At 31.3% G+C, this 25,985-nt stretch overlaps 1 protein-coding gene across 1 annotated transcript in view; it reads right to left on the reverse strand.

The window, feature by feature from the left end:
* Ac76E (adenylate cyclase type 2 Ac76E) overlaps window positions 1-25,985 on the reverse strand; it is a 187,062-nt gene that overhangs the window by 77,256 nt on the left and 83,821 nt on the right. The window contains exons 3-4 of the mRNA XM_016069209.4: window positions 10,428-10,781; window positions 91-240 (exon numbers count right to left, since the gene is read on the reverse strand). Coding sequence (XP_015924695.1) covers window positions 91-240; window positions 10,428-10,781 — 504 coding nt within the window. The remainder of the gene's footprint in view (window positions 1-90; window positions 241-10,427; window positions 10,782-25,985) is intronic.

Below are 25,985 nucleotides of genomic sequence, written 5' to 3' on the forward strand. Positions count from 1 at the left end.
GGAATGTTTTTCAACACAAATTTGAATTTACAATCATATTATTTAATTTGAAAACTAAATTTTTATATAGCTCTGAGAATTAAAACTTACTTGTTGCTCCTTTTCATATTCCAATTTAATTCTAGATTCAATAAAAAACCGTGTACCAGCGAAAGTCTTATCATGGGATGCATCTGTAGTACGCCTATGGAAATATCCAATCAATGTTCCGCAGGTCAAAAACAAAGAACAAGCAGCAACCTATTCGATTTAAAAATATATATATTTGTATCATTTTTTTATTTTTAAAACAAAAATGAGTAAAAAACTAGAATTCCTTGTAAAAAAATAGAGCTAGGTGATATATCGTGAAATATCAATAGTTTTTCATCGCGATAACTATAATTGAAATAATATTCTCACGATATAACAATGTTTTAGGATAAATAGCGAAAGCACACTGAGTGTCTCACAGGTCAAATACAAGGAACAATCAGATACCTATTGAAAAGGGGGGAAATGTAAATTTTTTTCTTAAAATTTGAAACAAAAATTATTTAAAAACCAAAATTCCTTGTCAAAAATAGAATTAGATGATATATCGGGAAAAATCTATTTTTTATCACGATAACTATAATCGAAGTAATATTCTAACGATATATTGTGAATACCGATGTTTTATGATAAATAGCGAAAGTACGCTAAGTGCTCCCCAGGTCAAGAACAACGAACAATCAGAAACCTATTAAAAGGGAAAAGAATGGGAAATTTTTTATTAAATTCTGAAACAAAAATGAGTAAAAAACTAGAGCTCCTTGTCAAAAATGGAACTAGGCTATATATCAGGAAATATCAATATTTTTTCATCGCGATAACTATAATTAAATAATATTCCCACGATATATTGTGAATACCAATATTTTATGATAAATAGCGAAAATACACTAAATATCGAATGCAATAAGGACTCGAGTACAATCTATAACGATAATTATCAAATTCAATAATATCGTGCTCATTTTCGACAACCATAAATATTCCAGGCGATAATATCGTGAATTTTATCTATTGAATGGTATTATCGTGAGTATTGATAAATTTCATTTAGGAGACCAAACTATAGACTTTAAAAACATTATAAATTAGTTAAATTTTATTTTTATAACCGTCGTTAAACAGCCGACCTACTTTTATGGGCTTACGACTCCTAATGCTCAACTCCGTAGCCTTGTAATTTTGAACCCAATCCAGAAGACAATGGAACTCCTGGATCGAGTATTGGGAGGAATTTGCCTTTGTGGAGGACTTTTAGATGGAGCTAATCCGCATTTGCGTTACATGGAGAGGAAGACCACGAGATTCTCCCATGGTTGGCCTGACGGCAGGGGAACTCTAACCCATGATCCGTCTACCACTGAGAATATTTCATGTCAGCACTGTGGTCGATGCAAGCCGGATGCGGAATTCGTATCGACTGGGATTTGGACCCAGTTCGCCTCACTGGCAGGCGAACCCTCTATCCCCTGAGCCATCGCGGCTCTAAATTAGTTAAATTGGAAAAATATCGTTATATGTCAGGAAATATAAATATTAATTGACAATGTATCGCAAAATTAAAATTTTAATATCCCTTCAGCACTAGCCGAGAAAGAATGTTTTATTCTTCGATAATCAGAAGGATATCTCAGTTAATATTTATGTTCATTTTCACTGAAATTATGCCCTAATCCGAATATTTGCAATTCCATTAAAACCGAATCCTAAACAAATAAAATACAAGTTTTATGAATCTCTAAATAACGTTGCTTGAATATTTTATAGTTTGCCAAGCTATTTATTCATGCCGTTTTTTTCCTTAAACATTGCTCAGTGCGTTGCAAAATATTCGATGTCGGGGAAAGATCGACAAATTGCATCCAAATCCAATCACATAAAGAATGAAATCCTCATTATTAAATACGAAAGGGAGTTCCATTTGTTATGTAAAAGAGAAATCTACATATAAAATTCAGATATTCGTTAACATAGGCGAACTGGAAATAAATATGAATGCAGAAACGACTATGGAAGTATTGAACTTAAAAAAGAAATAAGGTTGCGTATTCCATTTTTATTATTGTTGCACAAAGAAATTTACATAAAAAGTATTATGCTGAAAAGTAATAACCTAAAATGAAATCAATGATGTCGCATGCACTAAAGCGAGTTACTAAAATTAGTATCTTTATGGATTTTGGAATGGTAAAATTTACATTTGTTTGTTTTTAAATAAATGCCTCAGGAGTCATATTTACGCTGAGTACTTTTAGTGTGAACTTAAAGGATTACAAAATAATTCATTTAAATGTTAATTTGTTTTATTTGAAAATTGTTCCAAGTTGATGTACAGCGCGTGAAAAGATTAACGAACCATCAACTATTTTCTACGTAGTTTAAAAATTAAACATAAATGTATATTTATTATCAAATGTTGTTTAGTGAGCCACATTAATTTCTCTTTAAAAGTAGCTCAATGAAAAGGAGTGAATAAACAAAATGTTACAATTGTGAATATAAATTATTCCTACTTTTTAGCACTGTAAATATGCTTAGCTTTTATTTCCTTACATTTTATTATATTATGCATTTTAATGCATTACCTTCATTGTTTTTTTATCAGTTTCTAACTACACCATATGGTCAATGGGTAAAAAAAGTAAGCAAAACACCCTGTATACTTTTGATCTAATTATTGGATTTTCATGTACTGGGACTTTATCTTAATGGTCCATGAGGGTGACCTGAATTGACTTATTAATTTGTGCAGACGATATATTAAGTTGCAGAATTAAACACCAAAACGTCCTCTCACTGAATTAATACACCTTTTTTCGACAGATTATTGACTATAGGGCTACATTGTGGGCCGCTTAATTAGCCTATAATTATTTTCTCCGGTAGGGTACACTAATACTCTTTAATATAATACGTGGTCCAGTTTAAATATTATGGTTTAAAGGGAGATATAAGACACTGCAGTAATACAATACACTACCGGTCAAAAGTTTGCGAAAATTTTGAAATCTACGAAAAAATGGTCTAAATTTAAATGTTCATAGAACTGCGAAAAATCATTCAAACTGCATCAAAATTTGATATGTTCTAAAGTGAACCCTCTACATTTAGTTACATATGATCAACTTGCAATACTTTATTTTTTGCGAACTGAATCCAGCTTTTCCTCATGGGTTGTTTCTATGGTGAAAAAAGTTGTTAAGTTTGAACACCTGCCAAACTTGCAAAAAAATTTTTTTATACTTTCTGTTAATAGAAAATAGTTATTTTAACAGTTCTATGTAAGCCCTAAAAATTTCAGATCGATTTGATTTTTTTTGACGAAGTTATAGACTTTTGAAAAGCATGTGTACTTTTCTCGATTTTTGAGAATTCCACATATGTGGTCTTTTGGTCTATACATCTTCTACCAAAGAACTTTTTAATTTTAATGTTTTCTATATTTTCAACTCATTAATATTGATTATAAAACAAATATTCTTATTCATTATTGTAATTACAAAGAATTTATGAATATAATTAAAACAATATCACATTTCATCGAAAATTTGTTTGTTCTTGCAAACGATGCTCTGATATTTCAAATCGAAGTCAGTTATGGGACATTTTACAACAGGAATGGAACTCTATATCACTTGAAGTGATTAATGGTTTGTTAGATCGAATGCCACGCATATGTAAGGCTATAATAAAAGCAAAAGGTGGATGGTTCGAGGAATCTAAGATTTAAATGTTAATTTATTTAAGTACAAAATACGAATAAGAATATGTTAAATATTTGACCTGTTGTAAATAAAATAGTTTAGTAAAAAGGCAAATTTTTTATACTATTGATATTTTTTTAGAATTATTTATGTAATTATTGTTATAACTTTTTATTTTAATTTAATGTAAAGTAAAAATATCACAACAAAACTAATACATATAAGCAATAAATATAAACAATAAATATAAACAATAAATATAAACAATAAATATAAACAATAATAGTTACAATAATGAATAAGAGTATTTGTTTTATAATAAATATTAATTATTTGAAAATATAGAAAACATTGAAATTAAAAAGCTCTTTGGTAGAAGAGGTATAGACCAAAAGACTGCATATGTGGAATGCTCAAAAATCGAGAAAAGCACACATGTTTTTCAAAATTCTATAACTTCGTCAAAACAAATCGAAACGATTTGAAATTTAGAGAGCTTACACAGAACGGTTCATATAACTATTTTCCATTAACAGAAAGTATAAAAAATTTTTTTTGCAAGTTTGGCAAGTGTTCAAACTTAGCAACTTTTTTCACCATAGAAACAACCCATGATGAAAAGCTGGATTCTGATCGCAAAAAACAAAGTATTGCAATTTTCTCATATGTAACTAAATGCAGAGGATTCACTTTAGAACATATCAAATTTGCATGCAATTTGACTGATTTTTCGCAGTTCTATAAACATTTGAATTTAGACCATTTTTTCGTAGATTTCAAAATTTTCGCAAACTTTTGACCGGTAGTGTATATTAACCTCATATTTCCTTAATTTCAACGCTATTCAATGCACTATTATAAATATACATACATAGCAACCTATAAAGTCATATTGTGGGGTTCTTAATTGACTTATAATTATTTCTTTTAGTAAGGTACAGTAGTACCTTGTAATATAATACATGACCCAGTTGATTTCTGGTTCCCAAAACATAGGGGGGCAGCCGCAATCTGAGAAATATGTTCTTAATAGTTTGGTCAGCAGAGAGGACACCCTCGAACCCTTAATATTAAGTCTTAGTATGTGGAAATAGGGTCATGAAATCAAAAGTTATTCAGGGTGCTTTTTTGCTCCCATCAGAAATAATTCCTATTTAACTCTTAGCAAGTTACACGTGTGATGCATGTCCTCTATAAAATTTAAAAACTTTGCAAAATTTTTCATTTTAACTAAACTATAAAATGTTGCTTCGTTTTGGTAAAAATGTCATTCTTATTAAATAAATAGACATTTACCTAAATAATATTTAAAAAAATTCTTTTTACAATCCTTTATAATTATCGAAAATTGAGCTAATATAAAGAGTAAATATTTTAAGTTTAATCCCTTCATGTAATATGTGTCACCTTCATCAAACATTCTAACTTCGTGAAAAGGAGAGTGAAAAATTCCTTTGAAAACTATTTACGTTTCTTTTCAAATTCTTTAAAATAGTCGTTTTATAAAAGTATGATCATCATTTGGATCACTTATATTTTATCATTAAAACACATTTCTTAAAAAATAAGTTTAAAAATATCCATTAATATAAAAAGTTTTACTATATAAATAAAAAAAGTTTCAGTTTCATATCATTGACTTTTATTTAACTTTTGTAACTTTTGTTTTTTAAGTAAAGGGAACAAAAAAAATCAAGGAGCAAAGATAAATTCCTTACCTGCCAATTGAATGGGGGAGTATCTATTTTGGTATGGATAGGACTAATAGTTCGAAAGTTATATGAAATTCAGTGAATGCGAAGTGTAAAAAGCACAACATTTGGTTTATTCTAATTTACGGATCAGTATCTAGACAAATGTGGTATTATTACCGGTGCATTTTTTAAGCCAAATAGAATGAAATCGAAACAAAGTTCATGGAATAAATATTTCGAAAGTTATGGAAATGTCTGTGCACAAAATATACAATTTTGTATTTATGCCTTTTTAATTTTTTAACATAGCTCTATAGTCATGTTAAGTATTGAATCCTATGTATTTCTTTACTCTAAATTAAATGAGAACAAAACCGAATCAATAAGAGAAGCAATCATTTTTGCTCAACAATCATTTTTACTTGCTTCCATTATACTTTTAAAACTAGATCTGAGAAATCAGTTTTGATTTTATTAGAATAAGTGTAGCAAAATGCTATGCTCGCTAGTCTAGGTAACAATTTGCACAGCATTAATAGATACAAATACTAATATTATACTTTTTGTATATGAAACCATAATTTCATGCTCTCAGTGCTATAAAATTAGCTCACCTAGAAAAAGTTTTTATTAAAGTTAAAATAGACGAAATTTTACAGTCTTGATATGAATAAGTCTTTAACAAAATAAAAGCAAACTGATAATTTATTGTGGGAAAAATTACAAACTATAGAAGTTTCTAGTACTATCTTCTTCTAGAACAAATGCAGGATGCGATACAGTCGGTCATTGAGGCATACATGTCCAGTATGTTGCCCTGCGGTGTCTCGGTCTACGGTTGCAGTAAAAAAAAATTTAAAAAAAACTGTTAAATCGACTGAGCTTGAAAGCTGTCCAACTCGCCGTCCCAAGTGGTCCAAGATATGCTCATCCGTTAACAAATTGGAAAATTGAGCAGGCCAGGGAAGGGTAGTAATGTGACGGACACATTCCTGTGACACCCTTACTGAGAGTGGCAGAGCATCGTCTCATTGAAATATGAGTCCCGGGAACCCTGTCATGAGTGGTAGTTCATGTACCTAAAGAATGTCGTGCATGTACTGCTGTGCTACCATGGCAGCGGCGATCAACGTTTGGAGTTATAGTGTGTCTAATGTGATCCAACCCCGTACCATCACACCAGCTGTAGAAGCTGCGGGCTACTGTTCAGGCTACCGTAGCCTTCGTTTGGAGTGGTGTCACGATTGGACTTCAACCGACTGGAACTAGATCTTCAGTAATGAATCCAGATGTAATTTGAGTAGCGATGATCATCGTATACGAATGTGAAGGCTCCATGGTGAACTCATCAAACGTGTACAACAGCACATTATTTCTACAATTGGTGAGATGCTATGAGATGTCATTGTACATGACACACGGTCACCCCTAATATTGATTCATAGCAACAAGACAGCCTACTGATTCGTGCGCAACAGGTGTTTCCCGCATGTGTGTTGCCATCTATGCAGATCTCCCAGAAACCATTTTCAACAAGACAATGCTCAGCTACTTACAGGTGTACCAGGAATGCCTCCGCTATTTTAACACTCTTCCCTAGCCTGCTCGATGCCCAGATTTGACACCGAATGAGCATATCTATCAGCATTTGGGGGGGGGCAGATTTGGTAGCCTCTGAGTTTAATTGATTACAACTGTGCAACGAGATGCCGCAGAGCATCATAACAGATTAGTGCAGTGCTTTCCAAACTTTTTGTACCTGCGCCCCCCTCTTTCGAAAAAAATTTTTTGTGCCCCCCTTAATTTTTCTAACAATCCAATTTCATAAACACTCATCTGATATTGTAATTTATTTAATGGGCTACAAAATAATATACAATATTATGTATAAAAATACATAAAAAATAATTATCTATTTTAAGAAATAATAATATAATGTAATAAAAACAAATCTTACAAAAGTACAAAAAATAGAATTCAACATTAATACAACATTATAAAAATTTAATGTGAAGGGTGAGCTTGTTTTTCAGAACAAATTTTGTCAAACCGTGGTATCATTGAAGATATCGCGGTTCTCAGTTCCTTTTCAATCTTTAAGCAAGATCGATACTTTGTCTTTAAGACAGCTACTGCAGAAAGCCCAGTTTCACATAAGTAAGATGTTACAAAGGGCAATAAAATTTCTAAAGCTTTATTTGTTAAAGTAGGAAACTCGTCCTTTACTCGTAACCAAAACGTGACAATATTATTTTCGTGTTGAAACATCTGCTTTAATGTGCTGTCACTAGATAAGTCAATTATCATTTCCTGCTCTGCTGTCGTAAGGCCAAAATCATCATATTTTTCAATCACAAACGGGTTTCTAATCCATTCATATTTGGACATGTCAAGATCTTTAAAGTAAAACGAGAATTGCTCCCTTAAACTGGTCAAGGGTTTATTAATAAGAACTTTACTTTCTTCTATTTCATCTGCAAGACAGGTAATTTTAAAAGTGGGAAACATGTCAAAGTTATTATTTTTCAAACTTATTATCCACAGTTCCAATTTTCTCATAAATGCAGTAACCTTGTCTTTCTGGACAAAAGCATGAATTTGAGGCCCTTGCATTGATTTATTTAAAGTACTGAGTCTTTGAAAAATATCCACTAAATACGCAAGTTTTACAAGGAATTTCGTGTCATAAAACAAGTTTGCTTCATCTCTATTATTATCAGTAAGGAATATGGCTATCTCTTCTTTTAGCTCAAACACCCTTTGAAGTACTTTGGAACGAGAAAGCCAACGTGCCTCACAATAATATAGAAGTGATGTATATTCTGAACCCATGTCATAACACAATTTTGCGAAAAGCCTTCCTCTTAATGGGCTATTTTTGATAAAATTTACAACTCTTATAATAACTTGAAATACTGTTAGTAAATCTTCACCCATATCTCTTGAAACAAGTGATTGTCTATGAATCATGCAATGCGTCCAACTTGCCCGAGGAGCCACCTTTCGAACTAGTGCCTGTAGACCTACCATAGATGGAGCTCCATCTGTGCATAGTCCAACACAGTTCTCCCACAGAATGTTATATTCATTGAAAAATTTATCAATCATATTAAAAACTTCACTTGCTGTAGTATTGCCTTCAATAGGTTTACAGAATAACATGTCTTCTCTAACATCAGTTTCCACAACATATCTTACATATGTAATCAAGTGTGCATCCTTAAGAACATCTGTAGCCTCATCTACTTGCAACGCGAAAGAAGATAGTTTTACTTTTTCTATTAATTGATCGCAAAGATCTTCAGATATATCGGATATTCGTCTTCCCACCGTATTATCTGCAAGTGGAATGATTTTAAGTTGATCAGCATATGATTCACCTAGCATCGTAGCTACCATGTCAATAGCTGCAGGTAGCACTAAAGTTTCTCCTATTACATGGGGTTTTTTGCATTTAGCAATTCTATAAGAAACCTTATAAGACGCAAGCAATGCTTTTTGTGTAACAGACATGGTCTTTGAAAACATTTCTTTTTGTTTATTTAAATTCTCCAATTTTCTTTGGAAAAATTCTATTGTCTTGCCAACGTGATCTGCATGTACGTTTTCGAGATGCCGTTTTAATTTATTTGGTTTCATGCTGTCTGAGGCCAAAGTATTCAGACACAGCAAACACATTGGTCGTTCTTGACCATTAATGACTTTACATGTAAATCCAAATGATAAGTACATTGGATCATATTTTCTACATTTAGGTTAACTATTTTGCGAAGATGTTCCGCTATTTTCGTCACCTCTTCTTTTGCCGTCTGCTTCTGCTTCATTCCATTTTCTTTTCAACCCAGTTACGTATTTATCCATCTAAAAGGGTTATTATTTTAAATCAAATAAAAATACTTTATAACAGTTTTGAAATTTACCTCAATATTAATTTAGAAGTGTACCAAAGCGAGTTTGTAGAGTTTGTAGACAATCTGCGTGGAAACGGTCGAGTTTAACCAACGGTTCTTAACGAAATGCCGCGTGTCTGCTCTCGTCTGGGCGCACGCATCCAGGTGTAGTCGCGTCGTCCGAGTTTGAAAAACCCCGCAGTCGCCCGCAATTGATGATAGTTCCACACCAGATGTAATGAGCGCTAACGTCGTCGAATTAACGACGGCCTTGGCTCATAAGCCTTGTCGGAGCCTGCTGCCTGCTTCTGTTTACTGAAGTTTGGCGGGAGTAACCCCGAGAATACCCGGGATGATCCGAGTGCTTGTCTAATGTTTTCTCGCGCTCGGCTCCAAACGGGAAAGCAAGATGTTTTCGTTCCAGCAAGAGTATGGATGGATTTTTTAGCATTTATACCCGAGAAATTCGCGGCGAGGATTGTGGATTACGTATAACCGTTTTTCTGATTAATTTTTTTGACACCTATTCGACTTTTTTGGTTTGTATTCGAAAATGATATTTTGGAATCAGCTGCGTGCCCCCCCCCTGCAACAGTCTCGCGCCCCCCTAGGGGGGCGCGCCCCACAGTTTGGAACACACTGGATTAGTGTATCTCAATGCTAGACCGTATCACATCCTGCATTGCGTTAGAGTTGGTCTAAGAGGGTTCTAAACTTTCATTCATTTGTATTTTTTTCCTTCAATAAATTACTTTTTTGCTTTAATTTTTTAATTCACGCACATTACACGCACGTTTCGACTCGCGTAAAATTTCATTCCATTCCTCTACCCAGGTACGGAAACTTTTATGGCACTCAGTATACATACATATTAGATATCGTATTAAATTTTCATGCTGACTTTAATTTTAGCAGCATACTTTTAGCAATCTTCAATCGTCAGAAAAATAGAAATGATTATTTAAAATGCTATAATACACGTGTTGTTTCAATTTTTAAAAAAATCATTTCGTCAAAAAATCATCAAAAACTCATCCATAAAAATCATTGCTCTCATTCGCTCTATATTTCAAAAGAAGTGAAAATAAGATAATCTATACACTTACCTGTTTTTCTAAATTTCCAGTATCTGTATTTGCAAGAACAGCTTCCAAAGCTACTTGAGATAGGGCAGTAAGAACAGCAATCACACAAGCGACCAGCAAAGGCAGAGAGAGCATTGTATGAGACACAAAAACTGCGAAGTAAACAAAAAGTGCATTGTCTGTAGTGCGACGATGAGTTCTACTGTAAGAGCAGACCACCAAAACACCCAGGAGACAGAGCCAAACCCCTGCTGACACAAGCCAAGAGCAATGAGCGAAAGAGCGTTCTAAGGGAACCATACAAACAAAGAGTAGAGCCAAAATGCCTACAACAGCTGATATGGTGAATATTCTAACATGATCCTCCCAAATGTCCTGTAAATCAATAAATTCAAATTTGATTATATTCTTTTAATAAACTTAAAATTATACACTAGCCTGTAAAAATCTTTGGTCAAACTTAATATTGTAAGTGGTTGATTCCAAATATAGTAAAATAATGCATAGTTCAATTTCCATAATCAACAAGAAAGCAAAATCAGAGTTTTGAAAGATACAGTTTTTACAGCTGCCAGGCATTCAATAAAAAGTGTTTTAATGGTTTTTTTTATGCTCCAATGCTCCAAAAAACGGACCACCCTGAATAACTTTGATCTAATGATTGAATCTTCACGTCCAAACTTAATGGTTCAAGAGGGTGACCTCAAATATGCTATTAATTAGTGCAGACAATATTTTAAGTAGCAAAATCGGACATAAAAGCGTATTTTCACTGAACAAGCATACCCTTTTTTCAACGGATTCGGATTTCTGAACCTAGAAATATAGGGTGTAGCAGCAATTTGAGAAATATGGTCCCCATAATTTGGCCGGGACAATGATCCAAAGTTCGAAACAGTCATTAACAGTTAATGTTAATTTTTCTTTTTGCGTATTTTGCTGTATCTAGAGAACTTTTATGCAAATTGAAAAATGCTTACACATAATTAAGAAATTTATTTTTCCAAAGATAATTAATTCCTTTCGAAAAAAAATTCTTAGAAAATATTTATTGTTTTTATTATTTTATTTAATAATAGTTAAAAAATTTTGAATTCTCAGGTAATTCTCTCTTTGCGTCATTTTAAAGTCTGCAATTTTGCATAGAAAAATACAAAATTTAAACGAAATCAGTTGAATAGTTCTGTGAAACCCAATTTTAAGGAAGCCGACTATTTAAAATTTGATTTCTCAGGAACTATTAAGTCTATTTCGCCCAAATTTTGCATTTTGCCATGCAGAATTACAAACTTCGAAATAACCTAAAACATTACGTATCTTACAATTCAAAATGTTTTCGACTATTATTAAATAAAATAATAAAAAATAATACATATTTTCTAAAGTTTATTTTGTACATCAAATTATTATCTGTGAAAAAATTAATTTTATAGTTGAGTGCAAAAAAAAAAAAAAATTCAATCTTGAGACATGGTGAAATGCACAAAAAGTAAAAGTAACATTAAGGGGTCTAAACTTTGGATCGCTCTCTTAACAAAACTATGGGGACGATATTTCCCAGATTGCGGCTATCCGCTTTATTTAGGGGGTCAAAAATCCAAATCCATTGAAAAGAAGGTATGCTTATTCAGAGAAAGCACTTTTTTGTCTCTTATTTCGAGACTTAAAACATCGTACGCATTATATAATTAACATATTTGAAGTCACCCCCTCAAATCATTAATATTGAGTCCTAGAACGTTAAGATCCGATCATTAAATCAAAAGTTATTCATGGTGTTTAAATTTTTTTTGGCACACAGTACATCAAATTAAGTATTGGATAAATTTTGTTGATTATAATAATGATATTTAGTTAAAATGAAATTTTAACAAATAAGTTTTGCATTATTTTTAACAGAGTTCTATTTGCATTTTATATGTATATACCTTTAATTTAACATTGAAATTTGTCTTGTAGAATTTGTTCTTAAGAAATATAAAAGTGAGGAATATTCAAGTTTTATCCAAAGATGGTTACATTTACAATTAAATAGCAAGAATATTAAAAATTCCGAACACAAGTGTAGCATATGCGTTGGTCAGATTAATATAACAATGGGAACAAACTACAAAGAAAGCATAGCATCAAATGTCTTCCACAGTTGACCAAAAGCCTTTTGCACGCTAGTGTACCTTTGCTAATAAAATACATTTAAAGTTTATGAAACCATTATTTCTTTGCTGCTAATGATTTTGTTAAACTAATGAAAGCTAAAATTTCGAAACAGAAACGAAATTTGCATATATCTAGTGTGTAATAGATTTATGTTTTAGTTGACAAAATTTTGAATGGGTGTTTATTTATTTGGAACATCGTAGTATAATATTTTGCTTATCATTATCGCATAATACTCATTTAAAATATTTATTAAAAAAAATAGTTGAACATTTGAATAAAACACTCTTAAGTCGTGGAAGTACTTTATAGTTAGTATATCATTTACCTGAACGAATTTTGAAAATTAACTTAACTGAATATTGGAACTTCTGTCCCTTAAGGGCCTGACAATAAAAATTACTACGTCACTCTTAAAAAAATGTTGCTGCGCTGTTTAACCTGTGATTATAACAATTCAACCCTGTGTTCAATGCACTTTATAAACTTTGTGAAATTTGATAAAATATTTAAATGAAGATGTAAATTTTTAACTAAAACAAAAAAGACTAAAAATTTAAAGAACATTAATAAATATATTCACTTTTAAAGCTGCTATTTTACTCCTTAAGCGCGTTTTTTTAAAGAAATGTTAAAAATATTTTGACGTGGAATAATGTTAAATAACATTTTGCATGTAATGAAATAAAAAAAATTAAATTAAAATAATCCTTGAGTGAATACTAAGCATTATTAGACATTTTTTTAAAACTTTGGAAGCATTTTTTTTAGCTTCATATTTTCGACATAATCGACATAAATCTTTTGCTAAATTCAAAATTAACCAAAAAATTATCCTTTCAATTGAAGTATGTCGAAAATTTCTTGGTAACATTCATCTAATTGTCCTCTAAAGTATGTAGTATTAAAGAGAATTCGTTGTCTCAAATTTTTCCTCTTTTTTTATTTTTTTATAACAAGAACCATTTAAAGATAAGTCAATGTTTTCCCATTATCTTTCGTTTCGGATAATTGAATTGTTTCGCAAATATTTCGAAATCAGAATCAACTTGTTTCGAACCTAAAAAGAGGTTTCAGTTATGCTGTTACATACCACTTTTTGATAACCAAATATGTTTTAAAATAATGCAATGGAACTTGAAAAAAAAGAAAGAAATATAAACGAATAGAAGGCTAGTTGTGCATACAATTTATTGTAATTGTGTAAGCTATTCCGTAAGAATCTTTGATTTCTTTTTATCATGCATTGTTAGAAATTTCTCGGAAAAATAAATAACAATTTATTTAACTGTTAGTTTACCATATTGTCAAATAACCACAAATAATATAGTATTCAAACTGTTTACTGTGAGAAAAACTATTTAATATCTGCTTTAACCAAATAAGGTTAAACAACCAGAATTTATCGCACTAACTAGGCCCACCTAATGGAGCCACTTAGTTCCTTGCACCTGAGTACATAGCCTAAAAGGCTAATATGTCAATCTCAAGACCGACAGAATAAGGGTATGAATCCCAGTGTTGCCACCACAATATTTCATCCTTTCCCTTCAAGACATGAAGAGTTTCGAGTTTCCTGCACTCGTCAATTTGTGACCCTGGACTATTAGAATATCATACTCTCTAAATTTTCTTTAAAAATTTTATTTATGCAAATACATAGTTTGTAAAGATTTTTTAAATTATAGTAATAAAAAAAATTTTGAAAACTGAAATTATCATTCTGGATTTCAACGACTGTTTTCTTTATTTTTTTCGAATTCTTAAAATTGCTTAGCAATTTTAGTTTTGTGGAGAAAACTTTTTTACGTTTTAAAAGAAAATAAATAAATTTATTTAAAAATAAACCCGTTCTTGACTGCAGTGTGAGTTTATATTGTCCCATTTGTATGGAAATACCATAGACTAAGTAAACTAACTTTTAAACTTTCCGAAACAAATACTAGTTTGTCTTATCTAAATTCTAATTAAAAATGACAACAGTCCCTTTTTTCTGCTTCCTTTCTCTAAATGTTTATCACCTTACGTGTTTATATTCGATCCCTCGAGTACTTTATATGCAATGCAGGAAGTTACGCGATAATTTTTTCTCTTAAAAAAATTCCCTTTGAAACAACAAAAAAGATTATAAGGTTTTCTTACACTGTAACACCTTATCTTGACATTTTTTCTTTTATTACTCCAAAATTATTTAAAGATAGTTAAGAAAACAGTGAGAAACGGAGCAGCGTAATAAAACAATAACACAAATAGAACGCAAAAGTCATTAGAAATAATCCAATTAAGAACAAAATATCAAGGATTATTGAAATATTTTTTTTTATTTTATAAGTGGTTTCTTTATCGATGCATTTTTACTTAATTTTATAATCGGTGTTGAACAGCTAATCTATTCTGGATTTACGACTTTAACAATATTCTCTTTACTGTTAAAAAATTCTCGGAAAATATGGTTAAATAGCAAATTAATTAATTGTTAGTTTACCACATTCAACCAAAACAGTCGAATAATCATTGAAAGGATGGTATTCAAACTGTTAACTGAGAGAAAAATCGTTCACTGATTGTTTTCGCTTAATACGGTTTAGCAACCAGAGTTTTATCCGCGTCATTAAATTCTTGTAGCTGGGTAAATACAGTAGCCGAGAGGGCTAATCTATCAATCTCATTACCGACTGACGGGGGTTCTAATCCCATCGTTGACATCAAAATGTTTCCACTCTCTCAACACTTCAAGAGTTTCCATATTCCTGCACTTTCCGATTGGTGACCCTGAACTATTAGGATACGAAAATGTCATTCCCACAAAGCTGCTCAACTCAATAAAATCTAGTACCTATTTCCAGTTTTTCACGTTAGATGTCACCACCAGATGAACTAAACAAGCCACATTCCACGGCTCATTTAACAAAACATAACTCAGCCACAACCTAACACCTAAGTCCAATGCCTAACATGTCCTAACTTTAACGCTCAAGTAAATTTAATTTATACGGTTTTGAAACCATGCCGTTTCAAATGGTTACGAAAGACTTGTAATTTGGCATTCACAGTTTTTAACCATACCGGTCGTAAATGGTTTCAAAGTCGTTAAGGTAAAGAAACGTTCCTAACCGTAACAATTATGACTAGTTAAAGGGCAGACTGTTGCCGGATATTTTACCGTAATTTCAGAATAATAATTGTGACAGTGCTTCGAATTGTAAATTTGAACCTAATCCAGAAGACAAAGGGACTCTCGAAAAAACTCGCCTTCATGAAGACGTTTTAAGTTCGTTACAACACGATGAAAACATTGAATAAACCTTACGCGAATAAAGTATATTTTAACTTTCGTTACATATGTTAAGGCTAATCATGGCGATGCGCTAATTTTTTAAGTTATTAAATTACAATGCATTTCTGAATTTAGCAACAGATTTGGGAATTTTTTAACAACGTATTAGTAAATATTTTTGGATATTTAAAAAAAAAATTTTTTCTTAATTTTTTTTATTATTTTTGTACACAAATTCACAATATTTTTCTTTCAAGTTTTTATACTTTTACACTATTTACAATTTTCAAAGAAAAGTTATAACTTTGTTTCAAATCTAAAAATAATATTGTAGCATATTCATAGCATCTCATTGATTTAACTCATATTTTTAACTCTCATTCGATGCTTTGATTTTCCATCTGTCAAAACCTCCATTCCTCGAGAGAAAAAATTGTAAATAATTATTCATTGCTCCCCACGTCAGTATGAGGAAGCTAATTTAGTGAAATGTCAAAGACCTGATATCTAGAAATTCCAGGAATCCCTTTTAATGAAATCTTCTGGGAACTAAGAGAGCAGTTTAATCGTGTGAAATCTCTAGGGGGTCTTAAGCCTCTCTTTACATCTGGACTTGAAGTTGTAATGACATAGTTGAATCCTGCCTGTCTACATCAGCCCATCGGGGATTCCTTTTGATGCCTCCTGTTTTAAAGAAGAATATTTTTTGAATACTTTAATCAGACATGGCCGACAGTGTATCGACTTTTAATTCTCACTTATGTGCGTCTTCCTCTTTTACATTAATTCCTACTTTTTTTATGCTTTTCCACTGATACTGCCTCTGAGAAAAGATTGCTTGCGTCAAAAACTTATTTAGTGTAAGATATTAGTCAATGATGATTTCAAAAGAAACTACTTAATATTTTATTTATAAATTTCTAATAAAAAGCAAGCTTCAATGTCAACTTTTCTAGTTTTTTATAGCTGTTATAAGACTGAAATGTTCATTAATTTAAAACTAATATTTTTTAAAGCTATTTAGCTGTTTGATAAACTTATGGATCGTAAATTTGTGTTCATTACCCAAAAAATATTATTAAAGTTATTTTTGTTTCATCACCAGAATCTTTAAAATATTTGATATTTTACTTTTAAAAAAAAGCAAGTAAATAATAACTTTCGTTATCCACTATCTGTTTTTTTCTTAGCTTTTGCACGAATAAAAAGGTTATTAATTTAAAATATTTATTTTAAAATAATAACCTTCATATATATATATATATATATATATATATATATATATATATATATATATATATATATATATATATATATATATATATTATATATATATATATATATATATATATATATATATATATATATATATATATATATATATATATATATATATATATATATATATATATATATATATATATATATATATATATATATATATATATATATATATATATATATCTGTTTTATATTTTGATAGATGCTAAAATTTTGTTGAATTAAACAAGAAACGTTAGTAAAACTATTTGTCCCACATTATTGAGAAATTTTAAATCTAGTAAAATGTTAGCTAGCAAACGAATATCAAGTAAAATGGTAGCTTCGATAAAAACTTTCTGACGAAGTAAATTAGTCTAATATTTTGTAAGTGTCTAATATTTCATACCTAAAAACGTTATTTATTTAAAAATAATAACACTGTAAGTTATGTAGCTCTTTGATATTTTTTTTAAATTTTTTATTTTAGTATACAGTTTGGTTTACACTAGGGTAAATTATTGAAGAAGCCTTATTACGAATGCTTTTGTTGTACCTTTTTGTTATTTTATTTATATTGATTGAAATTTACATGCATGCAAGTAAAGTTCCACGTGATCATAAGGCAGTTTATTAATACCGGATTATTTTCATTTTTTACGAGGCTCACTTGGATTTTTTTGTGATACATCTGGATTTTTAAAGTCATTTTGGCGATATTTTGGAAGCATTCAAAATAGTCTCCACCGACATCAATACAAGTCCGTTGATTCCAAAGGTAAAATAGCTCAAAACTATATTTTGTGAAATCAATGCAAAATTCATTTATTGCCTTATGAATCTCATAATAAATTTCAAAAAATAGCCAAAAATCACTTATAGCTCGTTCGCGTGAATAAAATAGATTTTCTTCCAGGAATTCTTACTCAAGACATTCAACTATCAATTTAGCTTAACATGAATATGCATTATCATGGAGCAGCATGAGTCATCTAACTTTTAAAGAATTTCCAGAAAGCATATCGTTGTTACCAGTTAGTTGTGACTTTCTTCTTTATTTCTTGCTTAATGGGTTTGGCCAGTGCTGTACTTCTCAATAAAATTGTATTTATTAATTTCTTCATGGAGCGTTACCTTTTCACCTTTCTAGGCGTTGGATCATCTTCAAAACCGATGCTTTATTTTCTTGACGAGTTTAAACGTCACAAAATGGTAATCTTTAAGTAATTTAAGGTTTCTTTCTGACACGCTCCTCTTTTTGGTGCACTGTTAAATCACGAATCCTTATGAATAATTTTATTTATAGCGGCAGATCTATTACTAAGATCTTTTGCTATCATTATGTTGGTACAGCACTTATCATTGGTTAATATTTTCAGTATTGCAGGCAAATTTTTCAAAAGTACGGCTACCTGTTTGTATGTTTTTTATCCTTACAAAAATTAAGACCTCTGTAAAATTCTGTACACCATCTGAATACAGTATAGCACGAGGTAAACCTTAATTTCCAAACGATATTTGTCGAACCTTAACGCATTCTTCTCAATTTAATCCCATTTTAAATTCATAGAAAATCACAATACAACAATGCTCTTACGTATTACGATATTAAAAAAAATAATAATAAAACACCGAAGAAAGAAAATATCGATATCAAGAAGACTGTTATCCGAAACGTTATAACTTTCAGTGCATAATTTATGAATTTCAACACGATAGAAGAATTTCTAAATATTTGATGCACAGAAATTGTAAAAATCAAAATCATTATCGAGCAATAAATATCTAATTTCGAAATATAGATAAGCGTTTAAAACAAAACAAAAACAAAAAAACAATGCAATAAATTTCGTGATTAAACAAGGCAATAAATCTCGTGATTAATTTCTTTATTAATGGAATTATTTTTTTTCAACTATTATTTCCATAAGTAAAAATTTATCACAAGCATTTTTCTTGCAAATCTTTTATTGCATACTTTTTTAAGAGCAAATTTCTTAATTTCTATGCTTCCCTTACAGCTCTCAACAGAATGGTGTGCAGTGTTCAAAATGCTAAAAAACGCAGCTGAATAACTTTTGATTTAATGATAGGATTTTAACTGATTACAATGACAAACGTCATTATTCAATAGGTAGAACTGAATACTAGATTAGCTCAAGCTATGTTTAAGTTACAAGAATAAAAATAATTTATACTTTGAAAATTAAAGTCAACTTCAAAAATTAAAAAAGCACCAAAATAATACGTAATTATGCAATAGTAACAATGCTTAAAAATGTATTGATAGATATTTTAAAAATTTGAACACAAGTTAATGCAAAATTAATCTGATTCCTTTGTTTTAGCTTAAAACTAGTGATCGTTAACTTAAAAATTTCTTTAATACATAAAATCATTTAATGCATAAAATATTACATAAAATCAATTTTAATTTCCACACAAATTAAGTCAGAAAAATAAAAAATCTTGAGCACAATGCCCTTAAAATTTCAAGATGTAACTCTAGTAATAATGTCAACAATTTGTTTCTAAACATACGAGTCTTTTTAAGTAGATAAAATTAAAGTACTTGGACCGTGGAGTAAACCTATAATAGAAGGAATAAATTCATGGCGAGTGTAAAAATCTGTGCAAAGAGAAAAAGTGATGAATGTCGTTTGAGATAATTAATCAGCCACAGAAATTCCTTCCTTTTTTCCATCAACCCCTCAGATTTCTTTCTTAGTTTAAGGTAGAATAAAGACTTCATTATTTATAGTTTCCTTACATAGTCTATTTTTATTTTCATGAGATTTCAGCGGAATTTGGTTTTCCGAACGTAATTTATACGTTGAAATTAATACCACATCGGGAAAATGAATACGGTTGCTGGGGTATTTATTAAATGATTACACTTGGGAAAACTATCCTTCAGTTTATTCTTTAGATGTTTTAATACAAAATATACGTGGTTTAAATTAAGTTTTGTTGTTATGTTTCGTTAGAAATTCTTTTAATGAATTTAAAACACATCAAAAAGCGTATTATCAAAGCAGCAAAAATATTAAAGCCCGTAATTTTTAATGGAATTTCTATTTTTTTTTAAAGTTAATTTATTATAACTAATGAAAAAACGTTAAACTATATTAATTGGAAAAGTTCCAAATAAAAGGATGAAAGATTTCCTTTCCTATTTTACTGAATAAAACATATATAATAAAATTCCTTCCTAATTTTAAATTTTTATTATATATATATATACCGAAGAGCCATTACATAATGACCACCCTGCTATTAACATATAGGACCACCTTTAGCCCTCAAAACTGCTAGCACCCGCCGTGGCATTGATTCCACAAGATCCTGATAGGTAGTCTGAGGTATCTGGTATCAAGCGCTGACCAACTGGTCCTGCAATTCCCTCACATTGCATTGGGGTAGCGTGGCAGCACGAATTTGGTTTTCCAAGTAGGACCACAAATGCTCTATTGGGATTAAGGTCAGGTGAATTTGGGGGCCAAGACATGACTTGAAAGTCACTGGAATGTTCCTCGACCCAATCCATGACTATTCGACCCTTATGACATAGTGCATAGTCCTGTTGGTAACCAGCATCCCCCGCTGGAAAAACTGTTGCCATGAATGGGTGAACCTGGTCTGCAACTATGTTCAAGTAGCTTACAGACGTCAGGGATTGTTGTATGAGGATTATGGGTCCTAATGTAATGGCTCTTCGGTGTATATATATATATATATATATATATATATATATATATATATATATATATATATATATATATATATATATATATATATATATATATATATATAAAATTAAATAACAGAAAGCATATATCAATAAAGCAAATAACAGTTTATTATCAAAATCATCCGCGAATGACAAGTATATTCAAGCCAAAACAAAACCAGAAAGAACACTCTTTTTTTATTATAGCATAGAAATTGAGACATATTTGGGTAAAAGTTTTAAATGATTTATATAGCCATACTATTACGTCAAAATATATAGAAATTGTAAGGAAATTTTTTATATGACTTTCCGCCTTATATGTTTTCATTTCTAGAGATATGTTTTGAATTGTCTTTTCGAAATAAAAGTAGAAAGATATTCTGGAATTCCGAAAGTGCGAATTTAATATGGAGAAAGCTAAAAATCCTCATATGATGAACTAGATAATTTTATGTAAATATGGAAATACATTTTGTCTTAGAACAGATTTAACCGAATTGATGAAGCCAAATTTAAACCTGCTTCAGGTATATTTAGAACAACATTTGGTATTTCCATTAACCTTGATCATTAAAATATCGTGTAATCAAGTATAATATTATATACTTGATCAAAAACTTCATCGGCTTCAAAAGGTTATGCTAATTAAAGATAACGCTAAATAAAACAAATATTACATTAGTTAAATTAAAAGTTATCACTATTTATTCTAAAGTATAGTAGTTTACAAATTTGGTATATTTTTAAGGGCAATAGTGGATATTCAAAGATTCATTAATAAAGCAATATCTGCAGTTCTTTTACTTAAAGTTTCCAGATTATATTTATTAAAAAAATTTTATGTATTCAAAGTCATATAATCTAATTTAAAGCAATGATTATAATCTCATTGAATACTCCTGGACATTATTCAATTGTACAGCAATTGAATTCCAAACATATTTTTGCTAAGGTAACTAGTCTCATGTATTTAAAAAAATTTGTTAAAAACTTAAGAAAAGTCTTCTCTCGCTTCTTCAAGAAATTCTCTCTTTCTCATCAATTATAAGATTTTAAACGTTCTTGCGTTTTTCAAGGTACTCACCTGGCTTACGTTTAAAAAACGTCGTTATTTAGCAAAATTTGGTTTTCTTCCTATTAATTTCAATAAAAATAGATTAAAAAGTTTTAAAGAAAAACTGAATCTTGAAAATTAAATTACCACAGCTATAATCCTCTTCAAAATTAAGTTCACGATTAAAACTTTTTAGCGCAGGTCAGCAATTTATTCGGCTTATGTTTTCTAAACTTGGCTTACGTTTTAGAAATTGGGATTAACATTTGTTTTGCTACATAGATGATATGGAAATGATAATTAAATACAATAGAAAAATGTTAAATGTTGTTAAAGTACCACCAAAAACAAATCGTGTTTTAAACCTTTTAGCAAACGTCACTATGAATAAATATTTTCACCATAACTGTATACAGAAATAATCAGATTAAAACAACATGTCTTAGAAGCGGCATTCTGTAGCCGTGATTTCTTAACCCAGCCTTCACAACGACGACAATAAATCACCTCTGTCACCTCTTGGTCTTCTGTAAATTCTTTTATAAATTTAATTCTTGTGTACAAGGCTAAAGGAATCAACACTTCTGTTGTCTCTTTTTTTATTTCCCCAAATCCTTTCTTTTTCGCTAACTATAATTAAAGTACATCGCTGAAAAATGTTCCCTAAGTAGGAATCCTTGAGTGGCTTGTTTCCAGATAGGGATTTAGTTGTCGACATGTCGCTTTAGAATGCTCTCCTTAGAATCTCTTAATTAGAACAAATATAAAAAGATACTTGTCTTCTTGCCGCATCATACACTCTCAATGAACAGAAAATGCAAATGGTCTTAAATATATAAAGGTGATCCAGATAGCTTTGTCCCTCATTGTCATCATAAAATCAATAATCTTTATAATGGTATTTATCTGCAAATTGTTATTTAATGGTTTCTAATTATAAACTGCTGTTTGTAGAAAATGCAACACCATGAAAGAATCATCAGAATCAAATGAAATTTAATGCAGAAACGACTTGTACTGATACAAATAAATGATGAAATTTTCAAAACAAAAGAAACAAATTAAGCATCCGAAATCAGTATTTGGTGCAGCCACCACGCGCTGCAATAAGTGCTGCTATACGACGTGGCATGGAGTCAAACAGATGTTGAATATCTGCTTGAGGAAGAGAATTCCATATCGCTTGTATGCGCAACCAAAGTTCGTCTTTGGAAACTGCAGGACGCGGATCACGAGTGAGACGCCGACCAACCATATCCCACACGTGCTCAATAGGCGACATATCCGGCGAATAAGCAGGCCAAGGAAGAAGTTGCATGCGTTGTGCTGAACAGAAGTCTCTAACAGTCCGCGCAACATGGGGGCGTGCATTATCCTGCTGAAATATAGCTCCAGGGATGCCTTGAAGGAAAGGAACGACTTCGGGCTGTAGCACTTCACGGACGTATCTGTTGCTATTGAGATTACCCTCAATTCGTATCAAATTGGATTGTCCATGATACGAAATCGCACCCCAGACCATAACTCCGGGTGTTCGACCACTATGTCGTTCAATAATACACTCAGGAAGGCAGCGTTGACCGGCATAACGTCTAACACGAACACGGCCATCATGGGTCCACAAATTGAAGCGTGATTCATCTGAAAAGACAACTTGGTGCCAATCAGCTCGCCAGTCTCTGTGCTCAAGAGCCCACTGCCGACGCAGCCGTCGATGATCCGCCGTGAGGGGAATCCTGTATAATGGCACCCTTGCACGCAATCCACGGCGCAGCAGACGACGACGAATTGACGAAGCCGACAATTGTACACCTGTAGCAGTAGACCAATGTGCTGCCAGCTGCGTGGAGGAAGCTGTGCGATCATTCACCGCCATGCGGAGCAGGTGTCGATCATCGCGCTCTGACGTCACCTTCTGTCGTCCAGTGCCTGTTTTTCGAGTTGTTCGGTGCTCGTCGGTCCACTGCTTCCAAACTCGCATCACTGTGGAACTGTTCCGCTGCATACGAGCTGCTATTGCGCGATGGGAAAATCCTCCTTCTCGAAGGCCGATTATCCTCCCTCGTTCAAACTCCGTAAGTTGCTTGAATTTCTTATTCTTCCGTCGTGGAGGCATACTCAGGTCTCACTAAACGTTTGCCACTAACAAATAATCATAGACTATTTTCAACGTCCCGCTACAGCACTTTATTTATACGCTTTCAGCATCAATTCAGAGGGCGCTGCGCGCGCCACGCACGCGCGATGACTCTGAAACTTTATTAATTTGCATAATATCCTATAATTGACATTTGCTGCGAATTTCATTTGATTCTGATGATTCCTTCATGGTGTTGCATTTTCTACAAACAGCAGTTTAATATATATTTATCATCCATTTTTAATACACTTCTTAATTACCACTACGCTTGAAATTTTAAGTATCGTTAAAAATTAAAAGCTTAAATTAAAGTGTTAAATTAAGTGTAGTTTTATTATACATAATCGCACGTTAAGCTACTTTTTAGTTTGGGTATTCAATTAAAACAGGGAAATAAAAATTGCTTAAGCTGCATTTAAGATAAAATTTTCTCATTTTTACTGAATAATTTCTTTAGCAAAAACTGTTTTAAAAGTTTTAATTGTAACCAAATTTCAAACAAACTGGAGGATGAAGTCACTATGAAAATTATCCAAAATTATCAAGTTTGAATAGTTTCCCTGTAGAATGGCAAACAAAATTAGTTGACAGAATAGGCGTAAATATGTTATTTAAGCGATGTTCATTTAAGAAAAACATTAATGCAATAAAACATTTTTAAATCTTTTAATATGGCCGGGATAGCTTGATTGGCAGGACTCTGGACTCACGTTTGTGAGAACGGGAGTTCAAATCCAGCCTGCCGAAGACTCTCCGTGTAGTAAATGGTGACTGGTGCACGGTAAATCTGTCGGGTAACAAAGTCTTCTATGTTCAATTAGGAAATCAATACCTCTGGGGTACTGAATTGAATATTGATCGTTCTCTGGTTCAGGTCAAAATTACGATCTGTAGACGAATGAATGGATGTATTAAAGCGTCCGCCCAATGAACCGGGTGACGTATGGGTATGGCAGAAGTCGAATTCTTGGCCATAGATGGCGCCACTGGAAAACAAGAATAATTGCTCCCCATCTGCCTTAATGGCTGACGACAAAAACAACAAATCTTTTAATTAAATAATATTTAATTTTGATGTAAAATTCTCTTTATTGCCAAGAAATAAATATGATTGTAGAGCAATCTTTGGGTTTGGAGCAAGAAGCAGACAGAGTCCTCTCTATTTATATATGGTATCTCTTCTACACCATTTTACTACTAATTTTCGGAAATTCGTTATATATCAGGTAATTCTTCCGATATATAAAGTAATTATTTATGTATTTTCCGATTTAATTTTAGATCAAAGGAGAGTTATGAGTAAAGGGAATACCTGATTATTTTAGTACGTGAGAGTTATGAGTAAATATTTTAGCAACAAATTAAAATTAAGAAAAACTATACGAAAGTTATACGTTATTAAGGTATTTGATTTATGCAGCATTAAAAATTCAAGGCTATCTAGTCTTACTTTGAATTAGTAAAATTTGTTTGGAAAATAATGCTTAAAATCTTAAAGCAACTGAATATTAAATGCTACACCCGTTATACACACCCTAAAGCTATTAAAGATGTCTGAATTATTAAAATATTAGAGAAGATTGACTTTTTACTGACATTTCTTGATAAATTATGATCTTTTGTAATTTCTTAATTTTTTTTTAATTCTATCACTAAATTCAATTTATTTTAAATTCTATTAATTTATTTGATGCAACTTTCAGCGAATGTTTTAGAGCGGACGAAGCATTTGAATGATTTGGAGTGAAGATACAACTGTACAAATGTCATACAAGAAAAAAGAAACTTGTCACACATCAGGACAATAAAAGATTATATGAAGGACAATGCTGAACAAAACTCTACGATTTTCCTCGTGTTTCCTTATGTTTAACTTATGTTTCAAGGGCATTTATCATAAAGACAGATAAATTATTTAATATCGATGTTATACTTGTCTTCCACAGAAGATTTAGTCA

This window comes from Parasteatoda tepidariorum, chromosome 3 (assembly GCF_982258835.1).
Source record: "Parasteatoda tepidariorum strain Cologne lab strain chromosome 3, Ptep-v5.0, whole genome shotgun sequence".
In the NCBI taxonomy this organism is placed as follows: domain Eukaryota; kingdom Metazoa; phylum Arthropoda; class Arachnida; order Araneae; family Theridiidae; genus Parasteatoda; species Parasteatoda tepidariorum.